The sequence below is a fragment of the Phytophthora parasitica genome (assembly GCF_000247585.1).
Source record: "Phytophthora parasitica INRA-310 unplaced genomic scaffold supercont2.31, whole genome shotgun sequence".
NCBI lineage: Eukaryota > Oomycota > Peronosporomycetes > Peronosporales > Peronosporaceae > Phytophthora > Phytophthora nicotianae.
The window spans coordinates 531,965-543,769 of record NW_008649017.1 but is presented as its reverse complement, the minus strand read 5'-3'; the positions used below and the strand labels follow the sequence as shown (position 1 = coordinate 543,769).

General features: G+C 48.9%; 8 protein-coding genes across 8 annotated transcripts; 5 read left to right on the top strand and 3 right to left on the bottom strand.

The window, feature by feature from the left end:
• Positions 1-3: 3 nt before the first annotated feature.
• PPTG_13087 (hypothetical protein) lies at positions 4-960 on the top strand (the record flags this gene model as incomplete). Its single annotated transcript, XM_008908812.1, has 1 exon — positions 4-960. The coding sequence occupies one exon, from the start codon at positions 4-6 to the stop codon at positions 958-960; it is 957 nt and encodes a 318-aa protein (XP_008907060.1).
• A 1,071-nt stretch (positions 961-2,031) lies between these two features.
• PPTG_13086 (hypothetical protein) lies at positions 2,032-2,736 on the top strand (the record flags this gene model as incomplete). The annotated part of the gene is made up of 1 exon (XM_008908811.1): positions 2,032-2,736. One exon carries the CDS (start codon positions 2,032-2,034, stop codon positions 2,734-2,736), a length of 705 nt encoding a protein of 234 aa, XP_008907059.1.
• Positions 2,737-2,806: 70 nt separating this feature from the next.
• On the bottom strand, positions 2,807-5,943 carry PPTG_13084 (hypothetical protein). The gene has a single exon (XM_008908809.1). The coding sequence runs from the start codon at positions 5,902-5,904 to the stop codon at positions 3,484-3,486; it is 2,421 nt and encodes an 806-aa protein (XP_008907057.1). The 5' UTR covers positions 5,905-5,943; the 3' UTR covers positions 2,807-3,483.
• PPTG_13085 (hypothetical protein) lies at positions 2,880-3,592 on the top strand (the record flags this gene model as incomplete). Its single annotated transcript, XM_008908810.1, has 1 exon — positions 2,880-3,592. One exon carries the CDS (start codon positions 2,880-2,882, stop codon positions 3,438-3,440), a length of 561 nt encoding a protein of 186 aa, XP_008907058.1. The 3' UTR covers positions 3,441-3,592.
• A 94-nt stretch (positions 5,944-6,037) lies between the features above and the next one.
• PPTG_13083 (hypothetical protein) lies at positions 6,038-7,074 on the bottom strand. The gene is made up of 3 exons (XM_008908808.1): positions 6,903-7,074; positions 6,735-6,828; positions 6,038-6,665 (listed from the first exon to the last, which is right to left on the bottom strand). Exons 1-3 carry the CDS (start codon positions 7,008-7,010, stop codon positions 6,148-6,150), a joined length of 720 nt encoding a protein of 239 aa, XP_008907056.1. The 5' UTR covers positions 7,011-7,074; the 3' UTR covers positions 6,038-6,147.
• Positions 7,075-7,286: 212 nt separating this feature from the next.
• On the bottom strand, positions 7,287-8,454 carry PPTG_13082 (hypothetical protein). The gene is made up of 2 exons (XM_008908807.1): positions 8,276-8,454; positions 7,287-8,187 (listed from the first exon to the last, which is right to left on the bottom strand). Exons 1-2 carry the CDS (start codon positions 8,387-8,389, stop codon positions 7,486-7,488), a joined length of 816 nt encoding a protein of 271 aa, XP_008907055.1. The 5' UTR covers positions 8,390-8,454; the 3' UTR covers positions 7,287-7,485.
• Positions 8,455-8,543: 89 nt separating this feature from the next.
• Positions 8,544-9,188, top strand: PPTG_13081 (hypothetical protein). The gene is made up of 3 exons (XM_008908806.1): positions 8,544-8,624; positions 8,698-8,865; positions 8,940-9,188. Exons 1-3 carry the CDS (start codon positions 8,622-8,624, stop codon positions 8,970-8,972), a joined length of 204 nt encoding a protein of 67 aa, XP_008907054.1. The 5' UTR covers positions 8,544-8,621; the 3' UTR covers positions 8,973-9,188.
• A 177-nt stretch (positions 9,189-9,365) lies between these two features.
• PPTG_13080 (hypothetical protein) lies at positions 9,366-10,131 on the top strand. Its single transcript, XM_008908805.1, has 2 exons — positions 9,366-9,607; positions 9,706-10,131. Exons 1-2 carry the CDS (start codon positions 9,483-9,485, stop codon positions 9,902-9,904), a joined length of 324 nt encoding a protein of 107 aa, XP_008907053.1. The 5' UTR covers positions 9,366-9,482; the 3' UTR covers positions 9,905-10,131.
• Positions 10,132-11,805: the final 1,674 nt, after the last annotated feature.

Sequence of the window (11,805 nt, the reverse complement as noted above, 5' to 3'; positions counted from 1 at the left end):
GACATGGGGACCAAGCTCGACATCAACCACGAACTCAAGACTGTGGGCTGGTCCAACGTCGTCAGTGGACTACTCGGAGGCTACACGGGATCCTACATCTTTGGTCAGACGATCTTCACCTGCCGCTCCAAGACCAACTCGCGGGTCGTCGGAGTGTGTGTCATCCTGGCCGAGATCGCGATTGTTGTGGTCCCAGTGTCCGTCATGAGCTACGTGCCTCGGTTCTTCTTGGCTGCCACACTCTTCTTCGTGGCTTTGGATCTCATGCTCGAGTGGCTGGTGCTTGCATATCGTAAGATGTGCATCCGCGAGTGGGCTGTGGTGTGGCTCTCGTTTCTTGCGATCAACCTGGTGTCGCTGGATTTGGGTATGCTCATTGGAATCGGTGTTGCAGCTCTTAATTTCATGTTGAGCTACATCCGAGTTCCTATCGTGGACGATGACACCGATACTTCAGCCGAACTGGAGCTTTTAGAGGGCACGGTTCAAACCGGAAAACATGCTGGTGTTGCTCATTTTGAGTTTTGTGGATATCTTTTCTTTGGTTCTGCTGTGCAGATCCTCGAGACCGTACAGAAAGGTGTCTACGTCCGCAAAAGCAACGGTACGAAACAATCATCAAGCACCGTAAACTACTTGGATCTGCAGCTATCGCACGAGTCTAGTTTCCTTCCGAACCGCGATGTCCCAGTTCAGTGTCTAGACGGCACCCCTGCACCAGATGACGCTTCACCAACGCAGTATGTTGTCATGGATTTCACTCGTGTTGCCGGCATGGACGCCACAGCAGCCCGTGGCGCTTTTCTCATCCTCAAGAAATACTGTAACAACCACGCCATTCCCGTCGTCTTCGTCAATGTCCGTCCAGATATCCGAGCGCTGCTACTCAAGAACAGCATTGCCAACACCACTGACTTCTTCCCCACTGCGGAGTCTGCGATTGCCTCCTACGTGTCCTAACGCCTTGGCTTTTAAATTTCCCTTAGCAGCCGGGAGTAGTAACTTGAGTACTTCGAGGTGGCCATTCTCAGCTGCCTGGATACACACCGTCGGCTCCGCTTCATCCATTGGTTTAACGGCCTTATCTCCAATATTTGGAATAATCACTGCCTCCAGCAGCTTGCAGACACAGACATCACGTCGCCGACGACAGGGGTGTCTTGGTAGCTGAGCCCGCAGAATTATGGACTGGGCCGCTTGGAGTAGTTGACAACATTTGTGCCAACACTTTTGTGTTTTTCCTGTAAAGTAAATTGATACAATTATTGCAGTACATAACGACAATTTTGTCGTCCAATAATAAATAAATAAAAATCACACTGAATAACATCCTAATCATCAGTACTGGCTTCCAGCCATATTTTATTACTCAACGACAATGAAAGAACTTTCGATGAAAATGTCGCTTTGCCGTTGGATGGCATTCAGACGAAAAAAACCCATTAACATTTTAATGGTTTTTTTTGTCTGAATGCCATCCCAGCCAATCAGCATGCGTACCGACGAGAATTAAGCACTATGTTTGATATTGGCCAATCAGCATCCGTGCTGACTAGCTCGGGTTTAACTGAACAGCCAAAAAAAAGTACTTTGTATCGAGAAAGTGCTCAAAGCTTGTGGCCCAACTTAATAAATCAAAAGTGATCTGATATCAAAGCGCACTTTTTTTCTATACAATGTACTTTTTTTCAAGTTAAAAAACTTCAACATCAACTGGATTATAAAAATGGCTTAAAAAGCGTTAAAATATCAATTTTCTTTTCAGCTGCTGACAATTTATCAAAAAAACTTTTTTGTTTACAAAATTTTAACCGACGAAAGCCTTGTCTTAAAAAAAAAGTAAGAATTAAAAAAAGATAAATCAGTGAGTATTTTTTTTAAAATAATATTCTTACATAGAAATTTTAGACAAATCTCTGTAAGAATTTAGAATAATTTTTAATTTAAAATTTAGCTTTAAAAAAAAAAATCAAAAACTGATACTACAGTAAAACCGCGCTCGGTAAGAAGGCGACGCTTCCTCATCTCGTCATGAGCTTCGCCGACTTCGCTGCCAACGGGTCGATGCCGCCGGCTGCCGGCCGCAACATGTCGTCCACTGCGACCCTCTCGTTACCTTCATCTCAGGCGCGCCAGGCCGTGGAGGGTGCTACTTTAAAGCTAGAGCAGTTCCAGCGCCAAGTTCTCGCCATCAAGCGCGCGTCCACCGCCTCTGGCTCCGTGGACGAGGATTTACACGACCGTATCCGCTTCGCTTGTCTGCTTCAAGAAGAAATCGCCAAGGCGCTGGCCCGTGTGCCCGTGGACGCCGCCAACTCGCTCATTAAGCGGAAATTGTGCAAAGACTTTGAGAGTATTTCAAACCAGCTAGAAACTGCTGTATTGCGGGTCTCAGCGCGTGAACAGGAGCAGCAACAAGCGCTCAAGGATCAACAACAGGACGGCCGTATCGTAGCTGAGCACCAGGGCCAAGTCTTCGAGTTCGCAGAGCTTGAGAACGAGATTGCACACAACGAGGCGCTGATCGAGGAGCGCGAGCAGGACATCAATAAGATTCACCAGAGTGTGGCACAGGTCAACGAAATCTTTAGAGACTTGGCCGCCATTGTGCAGGACCAGCAGGGAGCTATCGACGATATTGAGACGCACGTGCACGAGAGTATGCAGCAGACGCAGCAAGGTCTGGACGAGGTCAAGAAAGCCTCCGATGCACAGGGATACTGCACGATTCAATAGAAATCAGAGTGACGGTATGAAACCAGAGTGTCGTGCAGAGTAAGATACTAGGAAATCCAGCTGCGTGATTTTTATTATTTTTTTTATCAAATATGTATATTTCGCCTGTCTTGTTTAAAATGAAAAAGTGAAAAGCTATAAACATGGAGAACCAGCAACTTCGTGAGCACGTTCAGCGTCTAGAGCAAGAAAACGACGACTTGCAATCGTCTGTACGTCGACTGGAAGCGACAGAAGAGACCTTGAAGCATAAGCTCGAGCGAGCCGAAGAAGAAGTTGTCTTTGCGGCGCAGGAGATCGAGACATTGAAGCTGCAATCAGACTACAAAACCCGCGAGTTAAGCTCCGAATTGGAGAAGTATGAGAACGCCATGGACCGTCTGTTAACTGCAGTGGGGCTTCCAGTGAAGGAAAGATGCACTGGAGTAGAGAGAAGTGGAAAGGACGAAGGCAATCACGCAAATCCAGTTGAAGACAACGACAAGTACGCAACCAGTGAAACAACCACAGATGAGGTGGAAATGTTACGAGCGGAGCTGAAGGCCAAAACCGAGGAGCTACAGACCACCCACCAGAACTACGAAGAGTTCATGGCCGTCAGCTACGAGTTGGAGAGAGCGTTCACGAGCGAAAACGAAGAATTGAAGAGTGAGAACGAAGAGTTGAAGCGCTTGATTGACAAGATCCAGGTGAGTATCCGCTAGACTACCAAATAATCCCAACGAAGCCATCAGCACCTTGTACAGATTATGAGCGCTTTTTGCGTTCCAGGAAGCGAGCGCGGGCTGCAGCGACGGCATCTGCAGTCACAGTAACTGGCTTTGAAGCATCAACTAAGTTGACTTGACTTGTATCCATCAATTCTTCTTGAACTTTCGCCTCGACTGGAGCTTTGCGTCCACACAGAGCGTAGAGCTGTGAATTCGAGACGTTCAGCTTATCATTACCAAAGTAATCCAGCCACCGACGTTCGACAGCCAATGCACCACGCATGAATGGTTTACTGGTAACGACAAGCTCTTGATACACACAAAATTCCGGTGGAGCAGAGTAACACATGGCTGAGAGTGGGTGGAACTGTACCAGCTGAGCCTTCCCATCACTGTACAATAAACGATACACCGTCTCCATCGTACATCGACGTGCTGCGTTCATGAAAAACCCCGCACAAAGTGCTTGACGAAGACGATCATCCAACGAGAGATCTCGTCTGTTATTGTTCTTCATAACAGCATCAAGATCACGTCGAGATAGCGTGTCGATGATATCTCGAAGCTGCTTGACGATCGATCCAGCCATCGTTAGTGCACGAAAGCGAAGATACCGATCTTCGCACCAACGTTCAAGAGCACGACGGTCATGAATTTTTCGACTTTTGGACTCGAAAGCTCGGAGTAATAGTCGATAAGTGAGCTGGTCTCCGTCTTCATGTAGAAGTCCGTCTTCTTTCAACGCTAACATTCTTTGTTCCCAATCTTCACTCTCTCGTTCATCGTGATCCTTTCGCTTTCTATGAATTTCGATAAAAACATTCTCCACTGACAGCATCGCAACTATTTGAGTCATTTCATGACTACAATCCAGTAGTAAAGACTCCACTAACGCACGAGAGAGCTTGGGCTCTAACGGAAACGCTGCCATAAGCTTACCAAGAGCAGTGGCCTCTCCAGTATCAGACAACGCTCCAAGCACATATAGCTGCTTTAAAGCATCTAACAATGAGTCTTCGTCAGGTGGATCTAAGTACGGAAAGCCGATCACATCCTGGATACCGAGCAGTTTAAGATACAACACTGTGTTGGCTAGATTCGTCCGCTGGATTTCAGGTACAGTCTCTTGAGCCATCTCCTCGTACGACGTCTTATTGTACAGTCGATAGCACTTCCCAGGCACCGTACGACCCGCTCGACCAGCACGTTGTTGCGCTGACACCTTGGAGATCGGTACAATTACGAGCGACTCCATCTGTTGCACCGGGTTGTACACTTTTTGCTTCGTGAAGCCACAGTCCACGACGTATCGAACTCCGTCAATAGTTAGCGAAGTCTCGGCAATATTCGTAGCGATAATAACTTTACGAACACGGTCTATAGGAACTGAGTCGAATATTTCGCGCTGTCTTGAGCCTTGTAATGCTCCGTATAACGGCAGCACTCGTAGGTCCAATCCATCGCTTCGTTTCTCTTGGTCTTTGTATAGCGCTCGAATTTGAGCACACGCGTCTTCAATTTCACGTTGACCGGTAAGAAACACCAGGATATGACCTGGCTCCTCACTGTTATGAACCTGCATCGTCGTCTCGACTGCAGCACGCACATAGGTGGATAAAGGACCTCTGTGTCCCATGATCTGTCGCTGCTTGGAATGGAAAATATCCACGGGGAACACTCGTCCGGGAATTTTTACAATAGGACATGGCTTCACCTTCTTGCTCTTCTTTTCACTTGGTTTTCCAAAATATTTTGCGAATCTTTCAGCATCCAACGTGGCTGACGTGATAAGCACTCGGAATCCAGGTCTTCTATCCAATACTTGCTTTAATAGCCCAAATAATAGATCGGTGTGGATGCTGCGTTCATGAGCTTCGTCCAGCATCACGACGCTGTATTTTTTGAGTAACGGGTCGCTCAAGCATTCGCGAACAAGCACTCCATCTGTCAGGAACTTGAGTTTCGTGTTGTCACTGCAGCGAGACTCGAATCTGATGGAATAGCCTACGGGTCCGTCGCCTCCGACTCTCGTATTCATCTCCTCAGCCACTCTTTGGGCCACGGAGACTGTAGCAACTCGCCTAGGCTGAGTAATGGCGATACACTGGGATATCTCATCACCATCACGTTTTGAGCTGGTATACGCCCCACAGGCGTGTAAGAATTGCGGAAGCTGCGTAGTTTTACCGGATCCTGTTTCGCCTACACAGACAACGACTTGGTGGTCTTTTAGAGCTTGTAGAAGCTCCTCGCGGTGCTCAAGAGCAGGAAGAGGAACGGATACTGAAGATTCCGTCTCTCGATGGCTGGAGATGACGGGTTTAAACGGGGATTGACGACGTTGGTGACGAGATGTAGAGAGAGAGGATGCTGCATGATGGTAGCAATGAGGAGAGCGGGAGCGAGAGCGTGATCGGGAGCGTCTCCTCTTCCGATCGCGATCACCGTAGCGAGCCATTATTACGACTGATAGAAATATTTCTATGGTGTCCTTTTGACCAATTGGAATGGTGACCTGTATGAACTCATCCTAATTATCAATATTCATTTTTAAAATATAAGAAATGAGCACTTCAATTTGAGATCTTTAAATGCAGTTCAAAATGGTTAGACTTGACAGTATTTGTACGGAAGGTGTGAAGATGAGCTTTTCACTTCAAGCTTGCTTACTTTTTCTTCCTTACTTAAGCGAACTGAAACCTCAACTGTACATTTTAATCTTGGCAGCGATGTCTTCAACACGAGTATTCTGCGTAAAGAAGTCGAGAAACTCACCATCGGGGCCAACCAGATACATCACAATAGAGTGATCCACTAGATAATCATCATCGTCGTCGTCATTCTCATCCGCCTTGGAGAAGTATACGCGATAAGCCTGGACAATATCAGCCACTTGCTCGCGAGTTCCCGTGAGCATCTTGAACTTGGGGTGGAAATCAACCTTGTAGGCTTGCATCTGAGCAATTGTATCTCGCTTTGGGTCAACCGTGACAAACAACGGCACAACTTCGCCCTTGTCAATCTCCAGCTTGTCCAACACGTCGCCAATGCGCACCAACTCATTTGGACAGATATCTGGACAGTGGGTGAAGCCGAAATACAACAGTGATAACTTGCCTCGGAATGATGCATCCGTCACTGCGCGTCCAGTGTCACAGTCTACAAGTGTCCATGGCCCTCCCAGCATTGGCTTTCCAACAAAAGTTACCGTGGACTTGGCTATTCACACCAAACAACACCTCTGATTAGCCTCCAGTTAATCAGAGCATGCAATCTACGTTCACGCACACTGAGTCTGAAGACGGTCTTTCTCAGATTGGTAGTAATACACGGCTCCGCTGCCTACAACACCCGCTAACGCCAAGCTGCTCCAGGTGACCGGCTACCATTCATGCAGTCGTTAGCAGCATGTGAAAAAAAAAAAACTGCAGACGAACGACGAGCTCACAATTTTACCCCGAGTTTGTCAGCTTGCTTTCCAGACACGGAAGCACCAGAGAAAATGCGACGTGCGGATTGAGTGACTGCTGCTTGTCCTCGCCACAACTTCTTAATCGCCAGCATCGCTTGAGGTACTCTCGAAAAGTGACAAAGTGCACCAAGACGGTCTCTCACAGACCTCGTCTTGACTGCGACACGGCATAGTAATCATCTTGATTGTGATGAGAGGAGCTCACATCGAAGTATTAGATGAGGCGAGTTGAAGGGAGTGAACGAGACCCAGCGCGTCAAGGCTCGATATCAGACTGTTGATGAAAGCTACACAGCTAGTATAGTACTGCTACTACATACTAGTAGCTTGCATCCTGCTGCTGCTGTAGCAGTCAATCAGAACAACACGTTACAGTTTTTGAGCATTCACCGTTTATTCTTTTTCTTTTGTTATTGTGAGAGTTAAAAAAGTCCTCTGCTCGTCGCTGGGCCAGCAAGATCCGCCAAAATACATGAAATGCGTCAACCTGTTGGCCATGTAGTGTAGTGCTACGAGCGGAGATCAACGCCCACTCCCTGCTCCAGTTTAATTATCCCGTAGAGGGAACTAGTACAGCATGGCTTCCTTGATGTCCTTGGGGTCCACCTTGGGCTTAAGCTCGTCATCCGGACGCATCCGGAAGCCCGGGCCAGGCACCTTGTCCCACTTGAGAGTCGTCTTACCCTGCGGGCCTTCGCACGACAGCTGGCCGTTCATGGGCAAGCTGCCCCACTTGTTCATCGGAGGCGGAACATCCTTTTTGCACGCGTCCAGCAGCTCGCGAGTCGTCTCGGGTGTCAAATTTTCGTAAAAGTCGTCGTTAATCTGCACCATGGGGGCGTTGGAGCACGCGCCGAGACACTCGACCTCCCGCAGCGTGAACTTGCCGTCCTCCGTGGTCTCTCCTTCCTTAATGCCCAGGTGGTTCTCAATGGTCTTCTTGATCTCCTCCGAGCCGCAGATCATGCAGGGTGTCGTGCCGCAGAGCTGGATAAAGTACTTGCCCACCTTCTCGCGGTTAAACATGGTGTAGAACGTAGCCACCTCGTACACCTGGATGGGCTTGGCGTCCACAATACGTGCCACCTTGTTCATAGCCGCCAGTGGCAGCCATCCTCCGTGCTGACGCTGTGCCAAGTCCAAAAGCGGGATAATGGCAGACGTCTTGTAGTTCTCTGGGTAGCGGTCCAGAATAGCGTGCACACGCTCATAGTTTTCGGGTGTGAAATCGAACGGTGTGTCGGCGTTGTTGTCCTCCGTGTCGCGGTGCTAAATTGCAGGCGTAAAACAGAGATTTAGCGACGGAAGGCAGCGAATTGATGGCTTAGTCAAATGGCCGTATCTCGGGCTACAGTACCTGCACGAAGCTGCTTCCAACGGTGTTGGAGGAGTGGAAGCCCGCGGCGGCGACCGGGCGCGCGCTGAGCTGCGCGGCACTGGCACGGAGAGCACGCACACTGCGAGAGAGCATGGCCACAGAGAGAGGAGCTTTTGACTGTTGCTGGACGGACCACCCGAACGTGCGGCCCAGCAGCCTCCCCCCGATGATTGTGTGGCGTACATCAATTAAGTACTGTGAACCATGACTCTTAAGACACTAAATTAGCCAATCAGTTTCGGGATTTTGGGGGTTCAGGTTTCGAGTCCCCCGGACCGCACACCGTTCATTCGCCCCCATTCGAGACTTCGGAACGCTGTTGAAAATGGTGCGTGTGACGCTCACCTTCTGTGCAGCCACGACTGCAGTAGTCTAACAATTATCTGGATGTGCATCCGCAGTCTGACGAAGAGCCTGTCGATGTGATGCCCGCGATCCGCAAGGCGTGCGAGCCCAAGTGCGAGCAGTCCTTCAACGCCTACCAGGCCTGTCTGGACCGCGTCAAGGCCAAGGGCGTCGGCTCCTGCGACGGCCAGTACTTCGACTTCCTGCACTGCATCGACAAATGCGTACGCCCTTGCTGTAGTCGCAACCGTTTGATGAAGTTTTTGGGCTAACATTTTTATTTTATTGATCTTTGCAGTCCGTCCCTCAGATCATGAAGCACTTGAAGTAAACATGTCAATCTGCACACGGATTCTATCGTCTGCCGACGGTTATCCTTAACTAGGTGCGCCAGTGCGTGCGTGCCTGTGAAGACGCTGTCTGCTCAGCATTTCTGCCAGCCCAGGACGACTATACTTACAACTTTCCAACACCAGAAAAAGAAAATAACATGTATTGATGGGTTTGCAGTGCAGACACTGACATACTACTTGCTTTAGACACTTGAGTTGCGTTTGTCTTCATCGAATTTGTAGGCCCTAGCAACAAGCATGTAGCGAATGCAAGCATCCTTCCGTCATAGATATGCATCAAGCTTTCAGGTACAATAACTTATTTGCCCCGCTTGAGTGACTCCATCCGAACAGTGACTGCGGATAGGTTTCCAATTCTGATTCGCCAAAAAGAGTCAATTTGTGTCCAATCATCTGTCGTGGCAAGTTGGTGGCAGCCAGCGCTTCGTTTTGGGCAGCTCATTCCCTGCAAGTAGCTCAGTCAATTTGGAGAAAAGAACGGAGGAATCATGACTGTGAAGCGCCGCAACCACGGACGTAACAAGAAGGGCCGCGGCCACGTGAAGCGTGTGCACTGCGTGTCCACGGCCAAGCTCATCCCCAAGGACAAGGCCATCAAGCGCTTCGTTGTGCGGTACGTCGTAAAAGAGCGCAACAGCGAAAATAACGCCCCATGGCGTATAATACGCTTGAGGTCATTTACACTGACCTTATGTGTTTATCAATCTGCAGCAACATCGTGGACCAGTCGGCCATCCGTGATCTGAAGGAGGCGTCCGTGTACGAGTCGTACGCTCTGCCCAAGATCTACATCAAGAACTACTACTGCGTGGAAGCCGCCATCCACCAGCGTATTGTGCGTGGTCGCTCGATCGAGGCCCGTAAGAGCCGTGCCCCGCCCCCGCGTCGTTTCGCCCCCAAGCGCTCGTAAGCTGCTGCGCTGTTTAAAAGCATTGCAGCCTGCGCGCAGCTGCGGTAGTAGCTGATGCTCTGTTCAGGAATGGGAGTTCGTTGCGTCTCCTCAGTCTCTTTTCCAGCGGAGAATTTGCGGCAGAAGAGAGACAGGGGCCTTTTCGATAGTATGTCAAGACGTCGGACAGGTCGTGGGGATGCCAGCAACTACCTTTCGCCATAATAAACGAGGCATTCTTTCTCCAATGTGTCGGCCGTCAGCTAGGAATGCTTTTGTGATATTGCTCGGGTTTCACGGGAACAGGTACAGGTGCAGGGCAACGGAGCAGTCAAGATAAACACAAAACATGCAGGGTGTTGAAGATTCGAGATGGTTAAGCCAGCGACGGTGGTGCTCTTGCGGTGGTGTAATGTGAGGGCGATTGTCCGTTCACAGTCGGCAGACATGCTGGCCGAGGGTGACGTAAATGCACTGCGTGTATACTACTACTAGTAGTACTAGAAGCAGCTAACAACGATGCAAGCTGAGCAACAGCTTGCTGTCTGGAGTCAACTAATATCGGCTTGAAAGGATCGCCATAGCACGTGTCAGATGAAAACGGTGCTTGCGGAGGACTGTGTTACCGTTTACTGCGAAGGTGCTCAACAAGACTCAAGAAGAACCTCCAGTAAACCCTTTCGTGCCATCCTAATCGTTGCGCTTGACCTAGAAGCACCGTGGCACACAGAAATGGACAACAAAGCCAAGCTTTCACATATTGCTTCAAAATTGCCATTACAAACTACCGGTAGGCAACACATTACAGTCTAGACAGAGTGGATTCTGTTCTGTCGATCGCTTCAAGCGGGTTGAGCCTAACAGCGACTCGACCATGTCGCAAAGCGGCGTCTGCAAGAGGTCTAGCTGTCCTTTGGACTTATCTACATCCTCAAGTCATGGATACGGCGCAGCACCAGCGCTCTCATCGTGCTCTGCACACCTAATGACTTTCAAACTTGAATTTGCCGATGCTATACCGACTCTGGAGCAGTGGTTGGCAAACATGCGTCGCGCTGTCCGAGTGTGCAAATTACAAGTTCAATATGAGCTCAAAGTGTCAAAGGCCAATAAAACGACAATACCTATGGAGCAAATTCAGTATTGATTTAATGGCGTACGGCTTCCCTGATGGGTAGCTTGGCACCTAAATCCCGTCAGTGCAAGTGTAGTTCTTTGCACACCTTCCACCGCCCCCCAACACCGTCGGAGCTACCATCGTTTTATTGGTAGCGATGTTTTGAACCGACATATTGAGCTAGCAAGCTGGAAAGGTGAAGTAACTGCGTGACTGGTTCAGATGCGAGGGCTCAGACTTAGATAAGAGAGCAACAACATGAGAAAACGATCAGCACCGGTAGCCAGCAAATTTACACCGCCAGGTTTGGATTTCTCTGACATACTCGCGAGAGCAGTCGTGGCTCATATCTTCGAAAGAACAATGCTTGAATTCATTTGAAGAATAGATAATTTAAAAAAATGATTGGATATTCATTTTAAAGAAAAGCAACATCCACAGCCCTGGATGCTGCTGGGACAGAACTCTACTGCGGTTCAAAGCTTCTAACAAACTGCATTGCCTCGATTAACTTGACATTGCACAGCTTAACTTAAGTGTCTTTCACCAGTAAGGGGTCTGTCTGTTGACCGCGTCAAGCAGTTTTTTGTTGTTTTTTTTTTTCATTCTAACAACTAGAAGGATTAAAAGCGCAACTCAACCACTGTGGACCAACCATCGCAAAGCGCTTCCTGCACTCTTGTGACGCATTGATGCGACGTCTACAGGAGGTCTGGCGTTCCTCTGGATCATCTGCTTCGAGCCATGGCTCCGTCGTGGCACCACCAGCATTAGCACTCTTGTCCACCGAATGCTTTTGCATGTA